This window comes from Microtus pennsylvanicus, chromosome 1 (assembly GCF_037038515.1).
Source record: "Microtus pennsylvanicus isolate mMicPen1 chromosome 1, mMicPen1.hap1, whole genome shotgun sequence".
NCBI classification, from domain to species: domain Eukaryota; kingdom Metazoa; phylum Chordata; class Mammalia; order Rodentia; family Cricetidae; genus Microtus; species Microtus pennsylvanicus.
The window spans coordinates 144693878-144717828 of NC_134579.1; the positions used below are offsets into that span (position 1 = coordinate 144693878).

At 53.2% G+C, this 23951-nt stretch overlaps 1 protein-coding gene across 2 annotated transcripts; it reads left to right on the forward strand.

The window, feature by feature from the left end:
• Positions 1 to 744: 744 nt before the first annotated feature.
• Positions 745 to 23951, forward strand: Dhx34 (DExH-box helicase 34). Of its 2 annotated transcripts, none has more exons than XM_075991390.1 (17): positions 745 to 791; positions 3814 to 4792; positions 5408 to 5719; positions 6337 to 6591; positions 7406 to 7508; positions 8759 to 8976; positions 11162 to 11336; positions 14054 to 14247; positions 14679 to 14780; positions 17018 to 17251; positions 17498 to 17671; positions 18007 to 18124; positions 20306 to 20412; positions 22012 to 22296; positions 22918 to 23094; positions 23279 to 23414; positions 23743 to 23951. In XM_075991390.1, exons 2-17 carry the CDS (start codon positions 4082 to 4084, stop codon positions 23874 to 23876), a joined length of 3435 nt encoding a protein of 1144 aa, XP_075847505.1. In that variant the 5' UTR covers positions 745 to 791; positions 3814 to 4081; the 3' UTR covers positions 23877 to 23951. The 2 variants fall into 2 exon arrangements, with proteins under 2 accessions (XP_075847505.1, XP_075847512.1); XM_075991397.1 differs by lacking the exon at positions 745 to 791 and adding an exon at positions 798 to 945.

Here is a 23951-nt window from a genome sequence, read left to right on the forward strand (position 1 = left end):
TACCACAGCCTTTCTAGGTTTATATATTTATATATATACTTTCCAGTGGGGTTTTTTTTTTGGCAATAAGTTTGAAAGAACAGATATTCTTAAGTTATGAATGGGGAAACTGAGGTTCAGCTCCCCAGTAACTGGTACTGAGTAGTTTTTCTGGAGTCTTTCCTCACCCATTTAGTCATTAATTCAACATTTGTGGCTCTGTAGCAGGCTTTGATGAACACAGAGTTGGCCTCTGACTTTAGGGTGCTGGGGTCAGATATGACTACTTATTAGTGAGTTATATTTGTAGAGTGATCACATGAATGTCTTATTAACTTAATTTTTGAGACAGTCTCAGTGTGTAGTCCTGGATGACCTGGAACCTGCTATGTAGTCCAGGCTTGCCTTCAGCTCACAGTGATCCTCCTGCCTTTGCCTCCCACGTGCTGGCACTAAAGGAGTGCACCACCACGCTCCGCCACAGGACTGTTTTAATAGTGCATAAGCGCCCTTGCTGGTCCCAAACTTTGGCTTTCCCGAAATCCTGGGGTGCAGGCAGCTGTGGGGAGGGCAGGACCAGGACCAGGCACTTACCTGTAGCCCCCTTTTAGGCCTCTAGAGGGCGCTGAATCGCCCAAGAAGCGGCTCGAAGGGGGGGCATGAGCGCGTTGTACGCAGGCGCAGCATGTATTGGCCCGCCCCCTACTCCGTATTGGCTCCTTTGTTCAGAGGGGCAAGCTCGCGCTGTAGCGCTCTGCGCAGGCGCAGACCACTCAGGACCGGAAGTTGAGGAGTCCGCCGCTGTGTCTGAGGTAAGGGGCGGGGCATGCGCGCGGGGCGACTGCGTGGCGGCGGCGGTGTCTTGTGCGGGGCTTGTGTAGGGCTGGTTCCGAGCGAGTCGGTCTAAAAGACCCCCGGTATAATGAAGGAATATTCCAGGAAGCCGGGGCCCAGGGAGCTCTGACGGTGCGCGGTCCTGAGTGAGAAGCTGGAGAACTGAGAGGCCCGGAACTGAGAGGAGCTGGGGCACAGATAGACCAAGAGTCTGGGAACTGGAGAGGAAAAGGGGCCCAGGGTGATGGGGTGCCTCGGAGAGCGGCTCTGAAGGGCGCCGGGGACAGATTGGGAGGAACGACTGGGTGGTGATGAGAACCACACTTAGGGGAAAACGGAGTTTGAACAACCCTCCCAAGTTAGAGAGTCGTTCTGAAAAATGACGAAAAGGAAGAAATGCACCCCAAATTCACATTTCTTCTGATGTTCATTTATCTTAGTAAAATAGAGTGGGGCCGGGCGGTGATGGTGCACGCCTTAAGTCCCAGCACTCGGGAGGCAGAGTCAGGCGAATCTCTGTGAGTTCAAGGCCAGCCTGGTCTACAGAGCGAGTTCCAGGATAGGCACCAAAGCTATACAGAGAAAAACCAGAAAAAAAAAAAAAAGAAAATAGAGTGAGAATGGTGTTTTCTTATTGTTGTGAGAAAGTGAAGTATATGTCTGCATACACGATTGAGCCTACACACACAAAATAGACCATTGGAAGATAAAAGTATCGAGTGGAGCATTGAACACATAAACGGAGGGTCAGGAATCAAGAGTGGAATCTGAGCACGGGAGGCTGAAGCAGGAGAATTGTGAGTTAAAGGCAAACCCACTCTACATAGGAAGATTCTTGCCTACAAAAATAAATGAAGCTTAAGAAAAAAACTAAAACAAAATGAAGAAGGTGGAGAAAGTCAAATGGAGGTTTGTGTAAGAGAGAGTTGTGTTACAGGCAAAAGAGGAAAAAAAAAGTTGGGAAGATGGTTTAGTAAACTATGTGACCACTTGCTGGGCAAGAGTGAAGCTTTGAGTTGGAGGGCGGGGGCTGCTCATGCCTGTAACCTTAGTACTGGTAGGAAAAAGAAGTAAGACAGACTGGGAAAGACTGACATCTGACGATGGAGAGTGAGAGAAACCCAAAAAGGGACATGAGCCTCGAAGGAGTCCAAAGAATCAAGAGATGGTTAGAGCCCAATTTATAAAGAAAATGGAAGACCTAAACCCTAAAGGGCCAGGTGTGCCAGTGCACACCCGTAATCCGGTCACTTTGGAGGCTGAGTTTTATTCCAATCTGGCGTACAATGGCAAGTTTGTATCCAGAAGTTAATGAATGAGAGTTAGGCACGATGGCGCTTATCTGCAGTCCCAGAACTTGGATGATGAGACAGGATGAATTCAAAGTCATCCTTACCTGTATAGAGAGTTCAAGGTCAGCCTGGGCTACATGAACCCCTATGTCAAACAAAACCCAAATCAAAAGAATGAGTGCTTGAAGAAAAGACTCCTTGGTAGGCGTTGCATGCTGATGTTGGGCCTAGCATGTGTAGGTAGTTCGTCGCCTAAAAGGAATCCTCTCCTTTTCACTGTCTTTTTTTTTAAAAAAAATTATTTGTGTTTGTGTGGGAGAGAGATAGAGCTTTTTTATTCCATATGATTCCAAGACTCAAACTCAGGTTCCGGACTTTTTGGCAAATGCCTTTACCCATTGAGTCATCTCACTGGTCTGAGAAATCTTTTTAAGAAGGAAGAATGAGCCAGGCATGGTGGCCCATGCCTTTAATCCCAGCACTCGCAAGGCAGAGGCAGGCGGATCACCTTGAGTTAGAGACCTACCTGGTCTACAAAGCTAGTTCCAGGACAGCCAGGGCTGCTTACATCTCCAGGGCGAGTTCCAGGGCAATTGCACAGACAGCCATATAGCTTTACTATGATATTTTTTCAACTGAGAGAAAACAAGATCCCGACTTTAAACAGAATGGCACTTTGTGGGATGGTGGTGTAGCTCAGTAGTAGAGCACTTGCCTAGTATGTGTGAGGCTTTGGATTCCGTCTCAGCACTGCAGGGAAAGAAGGCATTTTCTTACCTAGGCAAGAAGCAGAGGGCTGACAGGAGCTAACTCTTGAACACTAGTGTTCCCAGGTATCTGCCTGTCCCTCTTACAGTGGCCATCCGTGTGTGCCCATTGTGTCTGTATGTAGGTTATTGTCTAAGGCACATGTCTGGGAAAGACTGACGCCCTGAGCTACTCTGGATGGGTTCAGGTGTATCCCAACTTGTCTAGGTAGAACAGGTTTAAAAAGGAGAGGTTCTTTCTCTTAGCAACCAAGTATAAATTCCAGAGCAGGGACCTGAAAGGGTCACATGCCCATGCTGACCAGTCACTGATTAAAGGGGGAGAAAGTACCATGGCTGGTCAGGCCTTTGTGATTTGCCCAACCCACCAGAGCTGTGTAGATGCGATGGGGCTGTTCTCTGAAGGAAGTTAAAAACTTACCAGACAAAAGATGGCATTGTGCCAGGCAGGCAAAACCAATCCCTAGTACCATAGACATGTACTTTCAATTTCAAATTCAGTTTCAATTCAAGAAATTCAATTTCAGAGGGCTTCATTCAGTGTTGTGAAGCCCAACGGACACCAGATGAAAAGCCTGTTCCCTATTTTCCTTATTTCTGTTTTTCCTTCTCACAAGATTCTCTTATTGATTGACCATGTGACCTACATGCGGTGGCATTCATAACCTCCCCTTCTTAGTCTAGTGCTTTAAGAATAGCAGGCTTTTAATTGATGTTCTTTTTTCTTTCTTTTTTTTTTCTCTTGAATTTTCAAGACAGGACTTTTATGTAACAGTCCTGGCTATCCTGGAACTAGCTCTGTAGACAAGGCTGGCGTTGGACTCACAAGATCCACCTGCCTCTGCCTCCCAAGTGCAGGGATTAAAGGTGCGCACTACCACTGCCCGGCATTTAGTTGATGTTCTAAAAGTGAATGGATGTCTTCTCTTTTCTCCACTAAGCATCTAGGACCTGGAAGTCCAAGATGAACCCTTGTCCCCTTCAGACATCATTGCAGAAGTCATGAGGTGCCTTGTGTGTCCCCAGCTCCTCCAGGCCCCTGGCTACCCACCCTGCCATCCACTTTGCTCTCATACAAGGAAAAGGGAGTTTGCTTTTTGAGGAGAAGCAGTTCCTGCTTGCTGGAGATGGAACATGGGGTGTAGGTGAGACTACTTGGTCTAAGTGAGCAGAACACAGACTACTTGTGACAGCACTGTGGTAGGGACCATGCCTCCTCCCAGGACACGGGACGAGAGGGATCGCCGGGACCGCCACCACCATCGAGCTCCCAGGGAAGAAGAAGCCCTGGAGAAATGGGACTGGAACTGTCCCGAGACTCGTCGCCTCTTGGAAGACACATTCTTCTGTGATGAGGATTACATCCGTCGTGGTTCTGAGGAATGCCAGAAGTTCTGGGCTTTCTTTGAACGGTTGCAGAGATTCCAGCACCTCCAGGCCTCCAGGAAGCAGGAGAAGGACCCTGGCCGTCCCACACATAGCATCCCTGCTCTAGCTGACCTACCTCACACTTACGACCCACGCTACCGCATCAACCTCTCCATCCTTGGCCCAGACACTCGGCGTGGTCAGGGGCCGGGCAGGTTGCTGCCCCCCGAGAGAGTGTCTGAGTTCCGTCGGGCACTGCTTCACTACCTGGACTTTGTGCAGAAGCAGGCTTTTGGGCGGCTCGCCAAACTGCAGCGTGAGCGGGCAGCTCTTCCCATTGCCCAATATGGGAACCGCATCCTGCAGACACTCAAGGAAAACCAGGTGGTGGTGGTGGCCGGAGACACGGGCTGTGGCAAATCTACTCAGGTCCCCCAGTACTTACTAGCTGCTGGCTTCAGCCATGTGGCATGCACTCAGCCTCGGAGAATTGCCTGCATCTCACTGGCCAAGCGGGTTGGCTTCGAGAGCCTCAGTCAGTATGGCTCCCAGGTGAGTGACATAGCAGGGTCTCAGGTTTTCCCTTGAGACACTGGGGAATGATTTGATAGTCCTCATGGTGATGTACATTAAAGTTATCACTTAGGCACTGACCCAGAGATGATCTAACTTCAGCCCAGTTTGTACAGTATCCAAATGACAGAGGCGCTAGCATTCATTACCTGGTCTAGCACCTTAACAGCCAGACAGATGGAAGCATCTTATTTCCTAGCAGCCATTAGAAAATTCTGATTAAAGACAGTTGGGGTTTTGTTTTGCCTTTTTTGTGGGAGTGCTGGGGGTTGAACTAGGGTCTCATTCATGCCAAACAGTTGCTCTGTCTCTGGGCTGCCTCCCTAGCCTGTAACTCTCCATTATCAGGAAGTGCACCACACACTGCACGAGCAAAACCACACGCAGTCTCCTGCATCCAGGGGGAGGAAATCTGGTGTCTAGGGTGGCCCTGTGTGCCTAGGTCAGTGGCCTCATAGCAGAACTGTCATTCCACCCCAAGCCCACAGACATGGCTTGACCTCGGACTCCCATGTGGAGCAGGGAGGAGCTCTGGTGCCCTAACTCTCTGTTGTGTTCTCTCCTGACCTCACACCCTCCTCCCTCCCACCCCAGGTTGGCTACCAGATCCGCTTTGAAAGCACACGCTCGGCAGCCACCAAGATCGTGTTCTTGACAGTGGGGCTGCTCCTACGCCAGATCCAGCGGGAGCCCACCCTGCCCCAGTACCAGGTCCTGATCGTGGACGAGGTCCATGAGCGGCACCTGCACAATGACTTCTTGCTCGGCGTCCTGCGTGGCCTGCTGCCCAGGCGGCCTGACCTCAAGGTCATTCTCATGTCGGCCACCATCAACATCTCTCTCTTCTCCAGCTACTTCAGCCATGCTCCGGTGGTGCAGGTGCCTGGGAGACTCTTCCCCATCACGGTGAGCCCTGGCTTCCCTGCCTCTGCTTCCCACTACCCTGTGCCATCTCTGCAGCCGACAGCCCCCTCATTAAAGCATCTGGTCCCCGAGCGTTCTGACCTGCTGAGGTCTGCTATGGGAAAAGCATATTTTTTCTTGTAGGACATCCAGCCCTTCCAGGTGGAAGAGCGCTCTGCTCCGTGTGGTCCTTCAGGCACTCAGGTTCCTCCTTTCTTTCTCACGGCAGGGACTGTCATCATAGAACCTTTAACTGCATCCCTCCCTCCATGTATGTGTCAGATGTGTTCCCTTCCCCCTGTTGGCACAGTCCAGATGTTGCCATTGCGTAGTCAAGCCCTCGGGTAGGACTTCGTTGTTGCTGGGAGTTCATGGATCTGCATGCCACTGAGGATGCTTCCTTATGTGCTGGGTGGGGTCCTCACAGGCCCAACTCTTTTTCTTGTTCAGAATATGGTTCTGTAAGAGCATATGTGCTGTTCAGTTAATACTCACCGTCTCCTACAAAAGTTACTCACCTGGAGTGTGCCACCTGCCAACCTGTGTCCCCCTGTGAGCCCGTGGTCCCTTCCCCGTTGCTGCTCTAGAATGATTGCGTATTCCTGTCCTGACTCTCATAGGTAGTGTACCAGCCGCAGGAGGCAGAGCAGACAGCATCCAAGTCAGAGAAGCTGGACCCACGGCCTTTCCTGAGAGTGCTGGAGGCCATTGACAATAAGTATCCCCCTGAGGAGAGGGGGGACCTCCTTGTCTTCCTCAGCGGCATGGCAGAGATCAGCACAGTGCTGGATGCTGCCCAAGCCTATGCCAGCCTCACCCAGCGCTGGGTGGTGTTGCCCCTGCACAGTGCTCTCTCTGTGGCCGACCAGGACAAGGTACTACATGTAACCTGCAAGACAGGGCTGGCGGGAATCTCTAGGTCAGGAACCAAGTGTGGCTACACATAGCACTGGCTATATCCCTGGCCCCAGGTCAGTGAGCTTGTATGGGGTTACAGCCATCAAATGGCCAAGCAGCCTGTAAATCCAGGATATTTGGCTCTGGAGAGCTTAACCAGGAGTCAGCAGGTTTTCTATGAAAGGCCAGAGGGTTTTGCTTTCAGGTTTGTAGGCCATAGGCTCTCTCTTTGAGTTACAAAGATATGTGGCAGGCTGGATGTGGCCATAGCTGTTGCTCTTAGCCGTTATGCCTAGCACCAAGAGAAGGGCTTCTGCAAAAGGGACTTGGGTGACAGCCTGAAGAAGTCAGGAGAGATGGGACTGACAGGTGTGTGTGTGGGGGGACTGGACCACCAGGCCCTTGAAGACTCAGTGTGGTGCCCAGACTTTGTCACAAGTACACTGGGGAGCCATAGGAAAGTTCTGAACAATGTGTGTGGTGGGGGGGCGGGGGAGGTGGCTAGAGTGTGTTTGACTGGAGGCCAGAGAGCAGCTTTGTGGGCTGACGGTGGAGATGGAGGGGCCTGGACTAAAGGAAAGGGCTAGGGCTTAGGGATGGAGAAGGAAAGTTTAAGATGTTCAGGGTCTGGGGAGCTGAGGGAGGGAGGCCTCGGATGGCTCAGGTGAAGTGTAGAGGCACCAGGGAGGTCCTGAGGCTGTTTTAGGCTGGGGTAAAGTATTCCTGGAATACCTAGAAGGCCACTGAGCAAGCAGGTCCATCAGGGCTGAGTTAGTTCCTCCCTTGCCCCAGGTGTTTGACGTGGCTCCAGCTGGAGTACGGAAGTGCATCCTGTCCACCAACATTGCTGAGACCTCAGTCACCATCGACGGGATTCGTTTTGTGGTGGATTCTGGTAAGGACAGCGCTCAGTGCCCATGTACCACCACCATGAGGACCCGGGAGAAATGTAGGCATAGTGAGAGAGGCACAGATGTGACCACAGAGCCCCAGACCACTGCAGGGCGGAGGTGGTATTGAGCTGTGGGGCCCAGGCAACACCTCAGTGTCCCTCGGATGTTCCAAGCTCACATCTGTCTGCCCCAGGGCCTTTGTACTTGCTGCTCTCCCTGCTGAGATCTGTCTCTGTCCTCTTGCACAAGCATTCACACCTAGCAATCTCCCCTTCTTCCATTATTGTGGGGACCAGAACTCTATTTTAAGCCTGTGACTCTGTTTATACATGTGCTCCCACTGGGACATCACTGGAAAGTCAGCCTGGCATAGTGGCTAAGAAATGACAGAGCTGGCCATTGGGTTCTTAGCGTTGACCCTTCTGTAAGATGGAAATAGTAATGACTCCATCCTTAAGTTGCAAGGAAAAGTGAGTTGGTCCTCTTTGGTGTGTGGGCACCTGGTGCACTGTGAATGCCCAGGAACCTTAGCAGTTGGTGGTGGCATGGTAGGTAAAACATCCCATAATATCATGTGCCATGAAGATATTGTTTAAATGTCGTCAGTTTGGACATGGTATGTTCTTGATTTTGAGGCCGTAGAATGTGGGAAAATCAGCGGGCGCTGTGTGGCAGTGCACTTGGTCCTGGGAGACCAGGGCTTTTGTTTGCTTGCGACTGTCTCCCCAGAACCTGTGAGGGTGCTTGTGCCTGGGCATAGTAGGTGCTTACTTAATCAGGGTGTGCGTGATGACCATCCGGAGGAGCAAAGATCAGAGAGAAAAGGTAAAAGGGGGCGTGTGTGTTAGCCACCCTTCTACCTAACAGACCCTGCCTCATGGCTTCTGCAGAGATGTGCCCTGGCTCATGGCTTCTGTCGATGGTCTGGTGACCCTGCTACTTTGGGCCTGTGATAGACACAGCAAGACAGCTCGCTCAGGGCCAGGAAGCAAATCCCCTTCACATCGCAGTGACCCGAAGCACACGTCCTTCAGTCCCACCTCTTGAAAGGCTAGGGATTGGTATGTGCCAGGCACACTCTGTCCACCCGCTGGCAGGGCATAGACGAGGAAATGAACGCATAAGTGAACAGAATATTCTCTCAGGGCTGTGGTGGGGTGACGTGTGGAGTTGAGCGGGTGTCTAGCACTTCTCTGTGCTGTTGTGCACACTCAAGTGTCCTCAGCACCACGCTCACCTTCTCTTCACCCAGGGAAGGTGAAGGAGATGAGCTACGACCCTCAGGCCAAACTGCAGCGGCTGCAGGAATTCTGGATCAGCCAGGCCAGTGCCGAGCAGCGCAAGGGCCGAGCGGGCCGCACAGGCCCAGGTGTCTGCTACCGCCTCTATGCTGAGTCTGACTACGATGCCTTCGCTCCATACCCAGTCCCGGAAATTCGCAGGGTGGCCCTGGACGCATTGGTGCTTCAGGTGAGGCCTCCTGACCTCAGCTGCTAGGGAGGAGTTGGGAGGGTTTTGACCCAGTCAGGGTTGGAGAATTACTCCAAGGGCACAGATAGGGCTTTGACTGGAAGCAGAACTCAGCACAGAGTGGCTTTTGACAGCACTTTTTAACTCACGACCTTTTGTTTCATAAGGTAGCTGTGGTTTAGTTTCTGGACAGGGATGGGATGGCTAACAGGCATCTCTTATTTTTGCCAGGATCTCTGTACTCCTGGCTGGTCTGGAATTTGCTGTGTAGCCCAGGCTTTTCTTTCTTTCTTTTTTCTTTCCTTCTTTTTCTTTTCTTTTTTTTTTCCTTAGTGGGGAGTGTGTGGCTTGTCAGTACTTAGACCAGGCTGGCCTTTACTCACAGAGATCTGCCTGCCGCTGCCTCACAAGTACTGGGATTAAAGGCTTGTGCCACCACTACCCGGCCCAGTGCTAGGTCTTGTATCAAGATCCGATGTCTGGCTGTTCTCACTCCAGGGTCCTCTCCCGTGAAAGGCCCGGTGAAGATGAGTGGTGGCCTGTCATTCCAGCATTCGGGAGGCAAAGGCAAGAGGACAGCTGCAACTTAAAGGCCAGCCTGGAAGAGCTGGGTGTGGCCACACACACCTTTAATCTCAGCAGATCTCTATGAGTTTGAGGTCAGCCTGGTCTACAAAGTGAGTTCCAGTATAGCCAGGGCTACATGGTGAAAATCTGTGCTGAAAAACCAAAACTAAAACAACAACAACAAAATCCAGCACTGCTCAGTCACCTGCCAGTCACGTTAGGAAGGCCGGGAAGCAGAGTCTCTGTGCGCCTGTCACTCCAGCACAGAGGACACTGAGCAGGAGCGTGCAGAGTTGCAGCAGGACCGAGGCTGCAGCTCAGCTGACAGCACCTGCCTGGCACGAGTAGACCCAGCATGGTCATCTTAGGCTACATAGTGAGTTCAAGCCAGGCTGATCTAAGATGTAAGTTCCTGTCGTAAAATGAAACGTGGAGAGAGCTGGCCCTCGAGCCCAGACATTGAACACATTCTAGCCCGTGTGAGGCCCTGGGTTCACTGTTGAAGAGTGAACGAAAAAGAGGAAAGAGAGCAAGTGACGCAGCCGCACGTGTGCCTTGGTTCCCATGCTGCCCGGGTGTGTCAGGAAGTGGCACAAGTCAGTGCCCTTCCTACTGGCGTACACTCTGGCATCCTCTGTTCTGACTCAGGTTTTAAAGGGATTTTGGTTGTGACACAACTCAGATCCCTTGACCCACTGGTGATGTATCCACTGCCGGCTAAAGCGACAGTGGCTTACCGGGGACGATGGTACATGCCTGGAGTCCCAGCATCTAGGAGGCTGGATTAGGAGGCTATACAAGGAGACCCTGTCTCAAACTTAAAACACAACCTCAAAAGCACTAGCCTGAGCAGTGTGGGAAATCTAAAGCAAAAGGCACACTCCTCACTTTTGGTTACTTTTTAAATTTCAGTTTTTCAGTGTGTGTGTGTTTTGAGGCAGGGTCTCACTCGCTAGCATAGGCTGGCCTTGAACTCAGAACCCTGCTGCCTCAGCCTCTTGAGTATTGGATGACACTGTCATGTTTACTCATTAGATGATCTTCTCGACAGCACCGGGCCAGGGTGGGAGGAAGGTGGGCTGGTAGGTGAGCAGGTAGATGGCAGAATCTCCAAGGCCCAGATGGTCCAGGCAGGTGCTCCAAACCCTTGTCTCACGGCCTTTCGTCCGCTTTCCAGAGAGGTGCTCGGCTTGTACGCCAGGACGCGCCTGGTGATGGGGTGTTTGGTTACATTCTCCCACACTGCCACAGGTGTGTCACTGTCCCCTCAGAGCTACCTGCCCAGCTGAGGAGCAGTCTGGGCAGTCCAGTAACCTGGTAGCTTGAGTCTACCCAGCTTCCCTCACCCGGAGGGTGTGGAGGGTGCTCCAGCTGCAGGGTGCCTTGTCCCAGGGACGTTTTCAGATGGGCTCAGTGCAGTCACATGTTCACTGGAAGTCAGTTGCTGGCTCTCAAGGGCTGAGGGTGAGAGCTGAGGGTTGCAGTTCCTTCCGTGTAGATTTGTAAGGGAGATAGGCCTCAGCATTAGACATTCTGGAGTTTGATGAGTTTGACACCCTGTAGTCCCTGAGCCACAGTGGCCCCTGGGTCCCCCAAGGATATTTGCTTCTCATTTCAGATGAAGAGTATGAGCGTGGGGGATCCACGGACCTTCCCCTTCATTGAGCCCCCTCCACCTGCCAGCCTGGAAACCGCTATCCTGTATCTCCGAGACCAGGGGGCGCTGGACAGCTCAGAGGCCCTCACCCCCATTGGGTCTCTGCTGGCCCAGCTGCCTGTAGATGTTGTGATTGGTAAGGACCCCTCCAGCAGAGCTCACGGTGCTGCTCCTTTCAGTGACCATAGGAAGTACAGGCCTTCCCTGGGCACTCCCTCCCAGCAGCTCATTCATGCGGGTGCAGTGGACGCAACACACACAGACCAGGAAAGTGAGCAGTGTGCACAGGGGCCTGATGTCACAGGTGTGACAGCAGGAGACGGGCAGGAGGTGTTGGGACGGTCAGGCCCCGCTGTCACTCAAGGGAGGCTGACAGTGGGCGGAGACGTGGAGGTGAGGGTGTGAGCCGTGTGGCTGGAAAGGGCAGTGCATTCCCAGCGTCAGCTAGAAGTAGCGTGTGTAACCTCAGACTCAGCAAAGGGAGATGGGAGAATCCATTTTCGATAATTCATTTTGCTTAAACAAAAATACCCCAAACATGCTTACAACATGTAATTGGTATAAAATTATTACAGTATTTATGTTGTTTCTTCCTGTAAATCTTGGAAATCCAATGTGCATTTTTTACTCCAGCACACGTGTTTGGATAAGCCACATCTCAAGTGCTCAGTAGCCACATGTGGCCAGTGGCAGCCATATTGAACAGATGTGCAGAGGTCCTGAGGTGGGAACCTTCGGGTGTGATGGAGGAAGCCTGTGTGGCTAGCAGGGGAAGAGTGGAGATGAGGTTCAGGGAGGAGAGGCCTTAGAAGGCTAAGAAAAGGAAAACAGTGTCCAGTCTAGGTGTGTGTTCCTGCCACAGTGTTAGCTCCATGGTTAAATGCCATGAGCCAGGAGTATTGTAGAAGCCGGTGGAGGACAGGTCTGCTCCCGAGGGGACACAGCAGCACTGCCTTGGAGGGCACCAGGTGGCTGTGGCAGGCAGGGACAGTGGATGGTGCTGTGTCTGGCTTGGGGTCACGAGAGGCTGGGTGAAGGGAGTGTTTAAGGAGAACTGGTTTGTGGGGCGGGAAGTAAACAGAAAGCCTGGTGAGTCAGAAGGGCTCAGTCTGGGGCCCCCTGGAGCCGTGTTACCTCCAGCTCCACATTGTTGAAGTCTTCAGTGACCTGGAGCAGATACAGCGAGCCTGTTTCCACCCGTTACCAAGTAGGGGCCTTTGCCCTGAGGGATTAGGCTCATGAACTCTGACCAGTGACACGCGTGTTAGTATGTGCTGTCTTAGGGCAGTTAACCCGTGGCAGGTGCTGCTCATGCTGGGGGTGCCTGATTGAGCAAGCGCTGCTGAAAAGGTAGGCCTTTTGCCCCGCTCATCCCGAGGCGGGTCCCTCTTGTTTGTACAGCCTACCCCTGCTCTGTCCTGACGGCCCTGTTTTATCACAGGATGTGTCAAGGAGGCTGTCTCTTCCTCTTGCGCATTCTGAGTCATTCCAGTACCTCAGTTCTCCTGACTCGCCATGTTCTGTTTCCACCGCAGCCCATATTTTGCCACCTCAGCAGGGCCACCCACTCACCACTGCCCAAATCTGTGGCCGAGGCGAACTTTCACATCCCCAGCAAAGCAGCCCTGAGAGGCTGGGTGCTGTGGTCTCTGAGGTCTCCAGTGCCTAAGCAGGTGGCTAGTGTTGTCTGTCTAGAGGGAGTCAGACTAGAGTAAAGGAATCAGAGCTGAGGGATAAAGGGTGTTCCTGGGGCTTTTGCCATGCCAGGGGAGCTCCCAGCTCCCCCATTTCCTCTGATCTTCTTTAGGATAGGTGAGGAAGCAGGCTCAGTTGGGGAACCGACATGGTGCCCCAGGGTGTGGAACAGCTGCCATCAGGGAAGCCGTGGAGCTTGGCTTCATGTTCCACATCGTCTCCCAAAGTGATACCTGGGGGAAAGCAAGCCTGCGCAGAGCTGAGGGCGTGAGGCCCAGGTGACCCACAACGAACTGGTTCTAAGTATCCACAGTGAAAGACAGATGGTCTCGGTCCCTAGAAGCCCAGTGTTGTTTCACAGACACGAAACAGGTGAATGATAGAGACCTCGTGCAGGCCCGGGCCCTGCCTAGCCTAGCTACAGCCTTGCTTCAGTGCCTCTCGTTCCGTGGGGCCAGTGACAGATATTGGAGGACAGTGAGGCTCAGTAGGCATTTGTTGGGGCAGGCGGTCAGAGCCTGAGCTCTACACAGGTCTCCAGAGGCAGGGGATTCCCTGCTCCTCCTGATGGGCCTGGATTACGGGTGTGGGTTTCTACAGTGCTCCCACCACACTGAGTTCCGTGCCCATCACTTTTCTCCCCATGGCCTTCCCTGCTCTCCTTCAACCCCCCTTTCTTCCTTTACTTCTGACTTCTATCTCCTCTTTGTCCTTGAGCTAAATGATGATGGCGGTCAGTTTTATTCTGCTATAGGTACAGTCGGTACCAGAGCAGACCAGAGCAGACAGGGCAGGCCACGTGCAGTTCTCACTCAGGGAGGAGAGTTGTGGCCAAAGAGAGCTAAGGACAAGCCAGGGAGGGCTGGTGGGAGTACACAGGTGGCTCAGAGTTGTGGCTAGCACTCAACAGGGCCCCGTGGGCCTAAGGAGGTAGAAACGCTGGTCACCTCCAGCGGAGAGATGGGGCGATGGAGGCTCTTGTCCAAGGTTACATGATCACAGATCTCAGCTTGTGGGTTTGAATCTGTCCATCTGGGTCCTGAGGCTCTTTGTGAGCAAGGGGAAAGGAGGTTCAGTCAGGGCCCCAGAGTCCCCCCAGAGTAGAAAGGTTGCTTTCCTAGGGTTTGGGAGGCTTAGCTCTGCCCCTGCCACCCACAGGGAAGATGTTGATCCTGGGTTCCATGTTCAGCCTGGCAGAGCCTGTGCTGACCATTGCTGCTGCCCTCAGCGTCCAGTCACCATTCACCCGCAGTGCCCAGAGCAGCCTGGACTGTGCCACAGCCCGGCGGCCACTGGAGAGTGACCAGGGTGACCCCTTCACGCTCTTCAATGTCTTCAACGCCTGGGTGCAGGTGAGGCTGGCCTGGGTGGGCTGGGTGCCTCTGTCATTCTACACAGCTCATGTATCTGAGCCCTGGATCTACCCAAGGAATTCCTTATCCCTGCCATTCATGTCTTGGGGCCAAGGGACAGTCAGGGTCCAGCCCAGGATCAATGGGGAGCTTGGGATTGCCAAAGCCTGTCTGGGAAAAAAAAAACCAGCCTTGCTGGGGGACGTTGTATAGCCTGCCCACCATTCCTGAGCTCTCATCAGTGGCAGTTCAGAGTCATGACTCGGGGCACCTAACCCAGCATGCTGTCTGGGTGCTCTTGTGGGGGTACAGTGCTGAGGCTGAGTCCTGGGGGAGGCTCCCAGCCTGTCCTTACTTTAGGGCCCCCCGTACTGGGGCTCCCTCCTCAAGCTAACCAGGCCCTGACTCTGAGGTGTTTGCCCCTCAACCAGGTGAAGTCTGAGCGGAGTGGGAACTCTCGCAAGTGGTGCCGCCACCGGGGTGTGGAGGAGCATCGGCTGTACGAGATGGCCAACCTGCGGCGCCAGTTCAAGGTGAGGACCAGACTCTTCTTGGTGACCAGGGCCTCACAATGTCACTGTCCAAGCAGACAAGCAGGACGGTGGAAAAATGTGGACCTTGAAGAGGGTTCCTTGGGAAGGTGCATGGACCACTGCATGTGGCATCCTGATGGGGAAGCCCCCCTTGGCCCCAGGGAGCACCTTCAGCTCAGGCTGAGTGCTGGGGACTGTGTAACGTGACAGGACAGCCAGTGTGTCTGGAGCCCAACATCATGCAGCATGTCCCAGCTCTGCCACATTCTGACAGTGTGGCTGCAGGCATGCTGTCCCTTGGGTGGGCCTTAGCTTCCCATGGAAACTGGAACGTGAAAGTAGTGACCATCTTGCAACCTCCACGAATCCCACTGAGCAAATATACATAGCTCACTAGATGGCTGCCTGACAGGCATGCGTGTGGCTGTGTGGGCAGGGTGTCACTGTGGTCCCTGGAGATGAGTGCTCTCCATCATGAACTTGGACCCCATGTGGCTTCTGTCTCTCCATTGCTGGCAGGAAACTCAGATACACTGGGCTTTGCCGTGGTCCAACGGCATCTGTAGAGTAGACATAACAGGCGTTCCTGGGGTCGTCTATGACCCTGACTGCAGGGGCACCAGTTGGGGCTCAGAAACCTTTCCAGGATCCCCATGTTGGGCCCAGTCATTCCCTCCCCATGTCTGCAGCTTTTGGAGCTGTGATTCTACCCTTGTTACCCCTAGGCACTGTGAGAGGCTGATGTGATGTGTGTCAGGACATAGGCACAGTCACATGTGCACACATACAGCATCCATGTTCTCAGACACAGTGGGGAACAGGCCCGTGAGATGGCATCCTTTGAGGACTGTTGATGAAACTGTCGCCAGGGTGTGGGTGAAGGGAGACTCAGGTCTTTCCAGCTCCCACTGAATTCTGGAGTAATAGGGTCCAGGTTGATGGGATTTTTTTCCCCCGAGGCAGGATTTCACCATGTAACAGCTCTGGCTGTCCTGGCCTCAAACTCTCAGAGATCCACTTGCCTCTGCTTCCCAAGTGCTGGTATTGAAGGTGTGTGCCACCACTGCCTGGCTCTTATTTTTTCTTTTCTTTTTGTATTTTTGTGGTGTTAAATCTTGAACCCAGGGTCTTGCTCATGCTAGGTAAATACTCTATTACTGAGCAGAAACTCCAGTCCCACTTTTCTTCATAGGGCCTTGTTATGTAGCCTTGACTGGCCTTAAAGTCATGATCCTTCTGCCTCAGCCTCTTGAGTGCTGGTATTACAGGTATGCATGGCCATGATCCTTCTGCCTCAGCCTCTTGTGTGCTGGTATTACAGGTTTGCATGGTCATGTCTGGCTTGAGATTTGGTGTTCCTGACAGTTTCTCAGGTACAACTCGGCTCTGAGAGGAATCTTCTGGGATCAGAGGATGTGTGGCCCACTCTAGACCTCAAGTGAACCTGGAGGCAGCTCTGGGAGCAGCTGCTATGACCCTACTGTGAACTACCTGTGCCTGACCAGGTGTCCCAGCGAACCATCTGTGCCTGAACAGGTGTCCCAAGTGAACCACTTGTGTAGTAATAAGGAGCGGCGGGGCTGCATCCCCAACACCCCAGCCGCCTGCTCAGCTAGCTTTTGCCCCGAAATAATTACACGGACACTGTATTCTTTTAATCACTGCTTGGCCCATTAGCTCTAGCCCTTACTGGCTAATTCTGATATCCCAATCAACCCATCTCTAATAAACTGTAGCACCGGTCTTACCGGGAAAGATTCAGCATGTCTGACCTGGCGGCTTTCTTCATTGCATGCGTCTTCCCGGGAGCAGGGAGCATGGTGTCTCTCTGTCTCTGAGGCGTCTGCTCCCCAGAGGAGAGCTGTCGAGTCACTTCCTCTTCCTCCCGGCATTCTGTTCTGTTTACTCCACCTACCTATGTCCTAACCAATAAAATGGGCCAAGGCAGTTCCTTTATTAGCCAATGACCTTCCTCCATCACACTTGTGCCCAAACAGGTGTCCCAGTGAACCACCTGTGCTTGCGCAGTTTTGGGGCTGTGTTACCAGTTCTAAGGTAACTAGTAACAGCCCTTTCCAGGGCACAGAACTCAAGACTTGGGCAAAAGATTCCCATCCAGCTCTGCAGGGGAACTGGATCACCCTCATTTTGCAGTGGGAAAACACTGACTCTATGAGCCTATGTCAGCCCAGAGCCCACTAACTGTGCCCACTCCCCTGTGGCCTTCCTGTCCACAGGAGCTGTTGGAGGATCATGGGTTGCTAAGTGGGGCCAAGGTAGTGGCGCCAGGGGACAGCTACAGTCGGCTGCAGCAGCGCAGAGAGCGCCGGGCCCTGCACCAGCTGAAGCGGCAGCATGAGGAGGGTGGAGGACGGAGGCGCAAGGTCCTGCGGCTGCAGGAAGATGGCTGCTCCAGTGATGAGGACAATGAGGGCTCTGCTTCCCAGAGGGCTGACAGCATTGACATTCAGGTGAGATAGTTAGGTACTTGGTCAGGGGCGTAGAGGGGTGTACAACACAGGAGAAACAGCCACCCCCAAGGGATTAAAGAGTCTACCTTGCTCTCACCCCATAGGATTTCCATAACCCCTTCCAACCTGTGCATCCTAGCACAGCACCTTCCTGTGTGTGTGTGTGTGTGTGTGTGTGTGTGTGTGTGTGTGTGCACCCATCCCCAGAGCTGGCACCGGGGCCACCACCAATCCTTGTCTCTACAGGATGTAAAATTCAAGCTTCGGCACAACCTGGAGCAGCTGCAGGCAGCAGCCAGCTCAGCCCAGGACCTGACCCGCGACCAGCTGGCTTTACTCAAGCTGGTGCTGGGGCGGGGCCTCTACCCACAGCTAGCTGTGCCTGATGCATTCAACAGTGGCCGCAAGGACTCGGACCAGGTGTGGTTTCTTTTCCCTTCTGTCCTGAGTCTGTCACTTAACATTTCCTGAGCACCTCTGTGTTCCAAGAGCTTTGTGTGACAGAAGGACCCTTGGCTTTTTCCTTGGGCTGCTAGCTGCTCTGCACGCTAGCCAGAGGGGGCAGGGCTGGAGGAGGGCAAGGCAGTGGATCAGACCCAGCTGATGCAGGGGTCTGGAGGACATCATAGATGAGGAGGCGTCTGAGTACAGTCATGGAGGAGGGAACTTGTCCCAAGGGAGGAGAAAAGGGGACTGGGCACTGTGTGGAGCAGGTCTGTGGCCTCTGTTTCAATGCTTGTCTTTGGCCTCTTCAGATTTTCCATACCCAGGCCAAGCAGGGCACCGTGCTGCACCCCACCTGTGTCTTCGCCAACAGCCCTGAGGTATTGCACACACAGGGGCAGGAGACCTCAGGCCGTGAAGGGAGTCAAGGTACAGTGGCCCTGGTGGCACATGAGGGATGGTGACACAGCAAGCTCAGGTTGCTCACTCGGGTGTTCTCCAGGGCTCCTGACACACCGTCTGTGCTGTGCTGTGGGAGGGGAGAAGCCTTGCCAGGTAGCTGTGGGCAGCATACAGTGCTGAACTTCTGTGCTGCTGCCTGAATCCAGCCGATGGCACCTCGGTTGGCCCTGTGATGGTCAGTCTGCCACAGCCTCAGCTTGATCCTAAGGAGAGACGCTCCCCAGCTTTTGTGCAGACATGCAGGCAGAGCCCCAGGCGCCCAGCCCCAGGTGCCCAGCCCCAGGCTGGCACTGTGTCCCCTGATGTTGTGGGGAGGCTGCCCAGACACGAAATAATCACACAGAACTGTATTATTTAAATCACTGCTTTGTCAATCACTCAAGCGTATTGCTAGCTAGCTCTTAAATCTTTTGTTAACCCATTTCTATTAATCTGTGTATCACCATGTGGCTGTGACTTACCAGCAAGGTTCTAGTGTGTCTGTCTCTGGTGGAGGATACATGGCTTCTCTTTGACTCCGCCTTCTTTCTCTCAGTATTCAGTTTAGTTTTCCCTGCCTAGCTCTTTCTGCTTTGTGCAGGCCCAAAGCAGCTTCTTTATTAACCAGTGGTAATAAAACATAACAGCATACAGAGGGGAATCCCACATCACCCTGAAGCCTGACTGCAAACTCAGGAGCCAGCTCACCCTCCTTGGGTGACAAGGTTTAGGAGTGTCGGGGTGTAGAGTAGAATCAACTTTGTTGACCACCATGACCAGGTTGCAGCCCCCTCTGCCAGTTCCACTTCCTTCCTGCCTTCCTTTTTCTTGTTTTGTGGTACTAGATATTGTAACAGGCTTTTTCTTTTGAGCCACCAGCCAGATCCCAAATCATGACACAGAGACATCTCATTAGTTATGAACGCTCACAGCCTTAGCTTCGCTCTTATTTTGTTTTTCTTTATCCACTTTTTGCCTTGGGGCTTTTATCTTTTCCTTCCTTCCTTCCTTCCTTCCTTCCTTCCTTCCTTCCTTCCTTCCTTCCTTCCTTCCTTCCTTCCTTCCTTCCTTCCTTTTCTGTACATCTTACTTTCCTGCTGTTTCTGGCTGGCTGACTGGCAGCTGTCTGGCTCTGGCCCTGGGCACATACCGCTCTTTTTCCCTTGTTCTCGCCTCCTCTTTTCTCTTTCCACTCTCCACTCAAGCCTCGATTTCTTCTCCTATTTAATTTTCTCTGTCTACCAATCCAGTCTGTTCCTCTTCTGCCTAGCTATTGGCCATTCAGCTTCTTATTAGACCAATCAGGTTCCTTAGGCAGGCAAGGTGAAACAGCAACACATTTTTTTTCATAATTAAATGCAGCATAAAAAGTAACACATTCTTACATCAATGCATCAGAAGCAAATGTAACACACCTGTACACAGCTAAAGTCATATTTCACAGCGTACACAAATGTAACACACCTTTACACAGCTAGTCATATTCCATAGCATAAACAATGCAACACACTTTTGCATAGTTAAATAGTCCACAACAAGATATTGAGTCCATAGCCTCAAATAAGTGAGCCAAGTGCCCCACCCAGCTACATCCTTAGCGTCTCTCCTTCTTTTTCATTTTGAAAATTTCCAGTTATACAAGGTAGGGATGAGCCCTGGGTGCTCTCAGGCAGCCTCAACAACTGTCACCTTCCGTCAGCCTTGTTTCTTCTGTGTACCCCCCTTGTTACCTTCCTGCTGGAGCATCGTGTTTGTTTTTTCTTTTTAGTTGTTGTTGGAGCATTGTATTTTTACAAGTAATGTTTTTGCATTTCTTTACTTTGTGTGTTTCAGGGCACACATGTTACTACATGCATGCAGAGTTTGTGGGAGCCAGTTCTCCTTCTACCATGTGTGTTCTGGGAATAGAACTCGGGTTGTCAGGCTTGGCAGCAAGCAGCTATACCACCTAGAGGATTGAAAGCACATGCCAGACTTCATGTCGTTTAGTAGCAAGGACTGTTTGTGTCAGGACAGTGCTGATGACCTCATCCAGGTGGACAGCAGTTCCTTAGTGTCAGGCAGCCCAGAGCTCACAGACTGTGGCAGAGTGTTTACAATAACCCGAAAGTCACCCTAGCCCAAGCTTGGGAGTCAGGTGGGCCTGAGCTGGCTGCTTTCACCTTTCAGATGGCAAGGACCAAATGAACTGCAAGCACCAGCTCCTGGCCTTCGTCTCCCTGCTGGAGACCAACAAACCATACCTGGTGAACTGCGTCCGCATCCCCGCCCTCCAGGTAGGCCTCCTGCCTGACTCAGGTTGAATGTTGCTTGGAGGAGCTGCCCTTTGCCCTTGCTGGCTGCTGGCATGGGCTGTGGCTGCGGGTCATTATTTGTGACTATGCCATGGTAACTTGTTGCGTGTCTGATGGTGCCAAGCACTGTTCCCAGAACCCAGTGGCATACTGAGGGCTCAGGCCCTCTTCTGCCCTCTTGGGCCCGCAGGTCAGGGAAGCCTGTGTCATGTCTTCAAGGGAACACGGGAATGCAGGCGAATGCCTGTAACCTTAGTAGGACACTCATGAGTTTGAAGCCGGCCTGGGCTGTTTGAAATTGTGTGTGTGTGTGCGTGTGTGCGTGCGCATGTGCGTGCGTGCGTGTGTGTGTTTTAAATCACCAAGAAAAATAGAGATGGGGAGGAGTGGTAGGAGCTGATGAGGCGTGCTGACTGGCCGCAGTCCTGAAGAGACCGTGTCATACTCTGAGGCCAAGGCCCCAAGGCAGGAGTGTGCTGCTGTACGGCTGGAGGCAGGGACAGGTTCTGATGTAGTGGCTGTGGGAAGCCAAGCCTAGTCCAGTCCTGCTCACAGTCACCTCCGTGGTCTAGGCATTCACTTCACACATAGGAAGCTGAGGTCGCATCACCACCTGGGCCACACACAGAGGGAGTAGCAACCACATATCTAGGGTCACAAGCTACCCCAGCAGATCCCCCTGTCAATTGGATGTCCCCACTATTCAGACCCCTCTCGTTTTGTTTCCGGAGACAAGAAAGAAACTGTGCAGGGCCTTCAGGAGGCTGCGGCCCGTGACCTCCACTGAGGACTTTCCCTCAAGCTGTGGGTGCCAGCCAGATGGGGCTCACATGCAATGGGAGACTGTGCAGCCAGGGCTCCTGTCTACTATGGAGAAAAGGGTGGCATGGTGGCCGGTGGGATGGTGGGAATGAGACATTTGCCATTTAGGGTGAGATCTGAACCCCAGTCCGCTCCCCTTTTACTGCTTGTTTAGGATGTGGAATGTCAAATGGGCATCACCCGCTGAGCCCTTTGGTACCATCACCAGCCTCCAGCCCACCTACCCATGGCCAGTCCTGCCTTTCCTGTGGGTTGTTCCCAAAATATCACCACCGAACCCTGCACAGGTGGTTCTGGTTCTGTCTTGGTGTCAGAGACCCACGTGCCTGTGTCTGGGGTCTTTCTAGTTTCCATCCTCCTGCCTCAGCCTCCCAAGCACTGGGATTAAAGCAGGTGTCATCAGTATACTACTTCCTTTGATAGCATCCATTCCCTTCCCCGCTAAGATTCCATGACTCTTAGACTCCCAGGACATTCTACTCTTTGATTTTGTCTTTGTCTCTCCAAGTTGAATGTTGGCTGGTGGTGGGGCAACTTTGTGCTGTGCATTGGGTGTGCAGCACCAGAGCATGCAGAGTAGCCTGCCGGATTGCTGGGTGATTAATACTGAGTAGATGGGTGGGGGATGGGCAGATAAGGAAAGAACAAATGGATGGGCTGTGAATGATGGGTAGGCAGAAAGATAACCCGGTAGACACTCTGAGGTGCCATCCCGAGCTGCACTGCTGTTTCCTGGCTCCTGACTCTTGTCTCTTTCAGTCCCTCCTGCTGTTCAGCCGGTCCATTGACACCAACGGTGACTGCTCCCGCCTGGTGGCTGACGGTTGGTTGGAGCTGCAGCTCACAGATAGTGAGAGTGCCGTCCGGCTCCTGGCAACATCCCTGCGGCTCCGTGCCCGCTGGGAAAGTGCTTTGGACCGGCAACTGGCCCACCAGGCCCAGCGACAGAGGCTGGAGCAGGAGGAAGAGGTGGAGTCGTCAGCGGTTAGCCCCAAGGAGGTAGCTGCTCTGAGCCGGGAGCTGCTGCAGTTCATGGCGACCAAGGTGCTGTCACTTAGTGGGGGTTCATTTAAGGGCTTTCAATTTAAAGAGGCTAAGTGGTACCCGAGGTCACAGGGCTAAAGGGAGGAACTAGTAGTTGGCTCCTGAGGCCATGCTAGACACCACCCTGTGAGATTCATTGAACAAATGATAGGCGCCTTCTGCATGCATGGTATGAGCTAAGGACGTGGAGTGGTCTCAGGTGCCCTGATGAGGACAGAAAGGGAGACGTGGGTCGGGTGGACTGAAACCACACTCTTAGGTGGGAACGGACAGCTGCTTCTGATCCTGTCCCGTGGGAGTCCATGGGGAGGGCTGACTCCAGGCTGACTTCCTGGAGGTGAGGACAGGCCTAGGCAGTTGGAAAAAGGGGAACCAGCCTGAGATACCTTACAGAAGGGGCACGGTAACTCGGCGTTGGCTGTGGTTCCATCAGCAAGAAGGAGCAGAGGAGAGCCTGGGGAGGGTAGTTGGAGGGGCCACTGGGGTCACAAAGGCCTGAAAGCAAGTCATGAGTAGCCTAGGCCTGGTGGTTCCATGCCCACAAAGTCTAAGGGAGGGCCTTAGGCAGAGCTGACTCGGGGCGCCCACCCCATTGTCTCTGTCTCTGGTCTCCTTTTGTAGGTCCCCTACAGCCTCCGTCGGCTCACTGGCCTAGAAGCCCAGAACCTCTATGTGGGACCCCAAACCATCACAGCTGCCCCTAATCTGCCTGGTCTCTTTGGAAACTCTACCCTGTCCCCCCACCCCACCAAGGGGGGCTATGCTGTCTCCGAGTTTCTCACCTATAACTGCCTCACGGTGAGTGTGGTCACTTGCCTCCTGAAGCCTCCTGCTCCGGAGGTGGGTGGTTGAAGCTCCAGGTGCCCGACCGCCACAGTCCCTCTTAGGCTAGATTTCGGAATGGGTTTTAGCCCTGAAGGGTCCAGGGCTCCCAGCTGGTGAGGCAGGGGTCCTGACGCCTCGCTCTGCTGCTGTGCTGTAGAGCGACACCGACCTGTACAGTGACTGTCTGCGCTCCTTCTGGACCTGCCCGCACTGCGGCCTGCACATGCCCTTCACGCCCCTGGAGCGCATCGCTCACGAGAACACCTGCCCCGAGGCCCCGAAGGATGATCCAGGCAAGTCTGGGAAGGAGGTGGGGATGTAGGGGTACGAGGATCCTGTGTTGAGATGCTGTCCTTAGCCACTATCCATCACGTATTGCTGCCTGTGTCTGGATTGTGGATCCTGGGGACCAGCAGCCCAATACCCTGACCCTCCCTTTACCTGTCCTCTGCTTTTCTCTTCAGTGGCTGTAATGGTTTCTTTGTTGCACAGCCACCTCTGCCTCAGCTTGCTGCTGTCACATCTGCCACAGTACCAGTCCATAGGGGGGACTGGGGCTGGGTGCCCCAAATGTTGGCACCAGGGTTGGGTGGGACCCATAGCCACCCTTTTCCTCCACAGGATCTGAGGAGGCTGCTCCTGCTCCACCGCAGAAGACCTCAGCCCTGCAGAGGCCCTACCACTGCCAGGTGTGCGGGGAGGACTTCCTCTTCACCCCCACCGAGGTGCTGAGACACCGCAGGCAGCACCTGTAATCCAGAGCTCCAGGGAGCACCCCAGGTGGGGGACAGTGGGATGTCTGTGTGAATAAAGCTGACTTTGTATCTGAA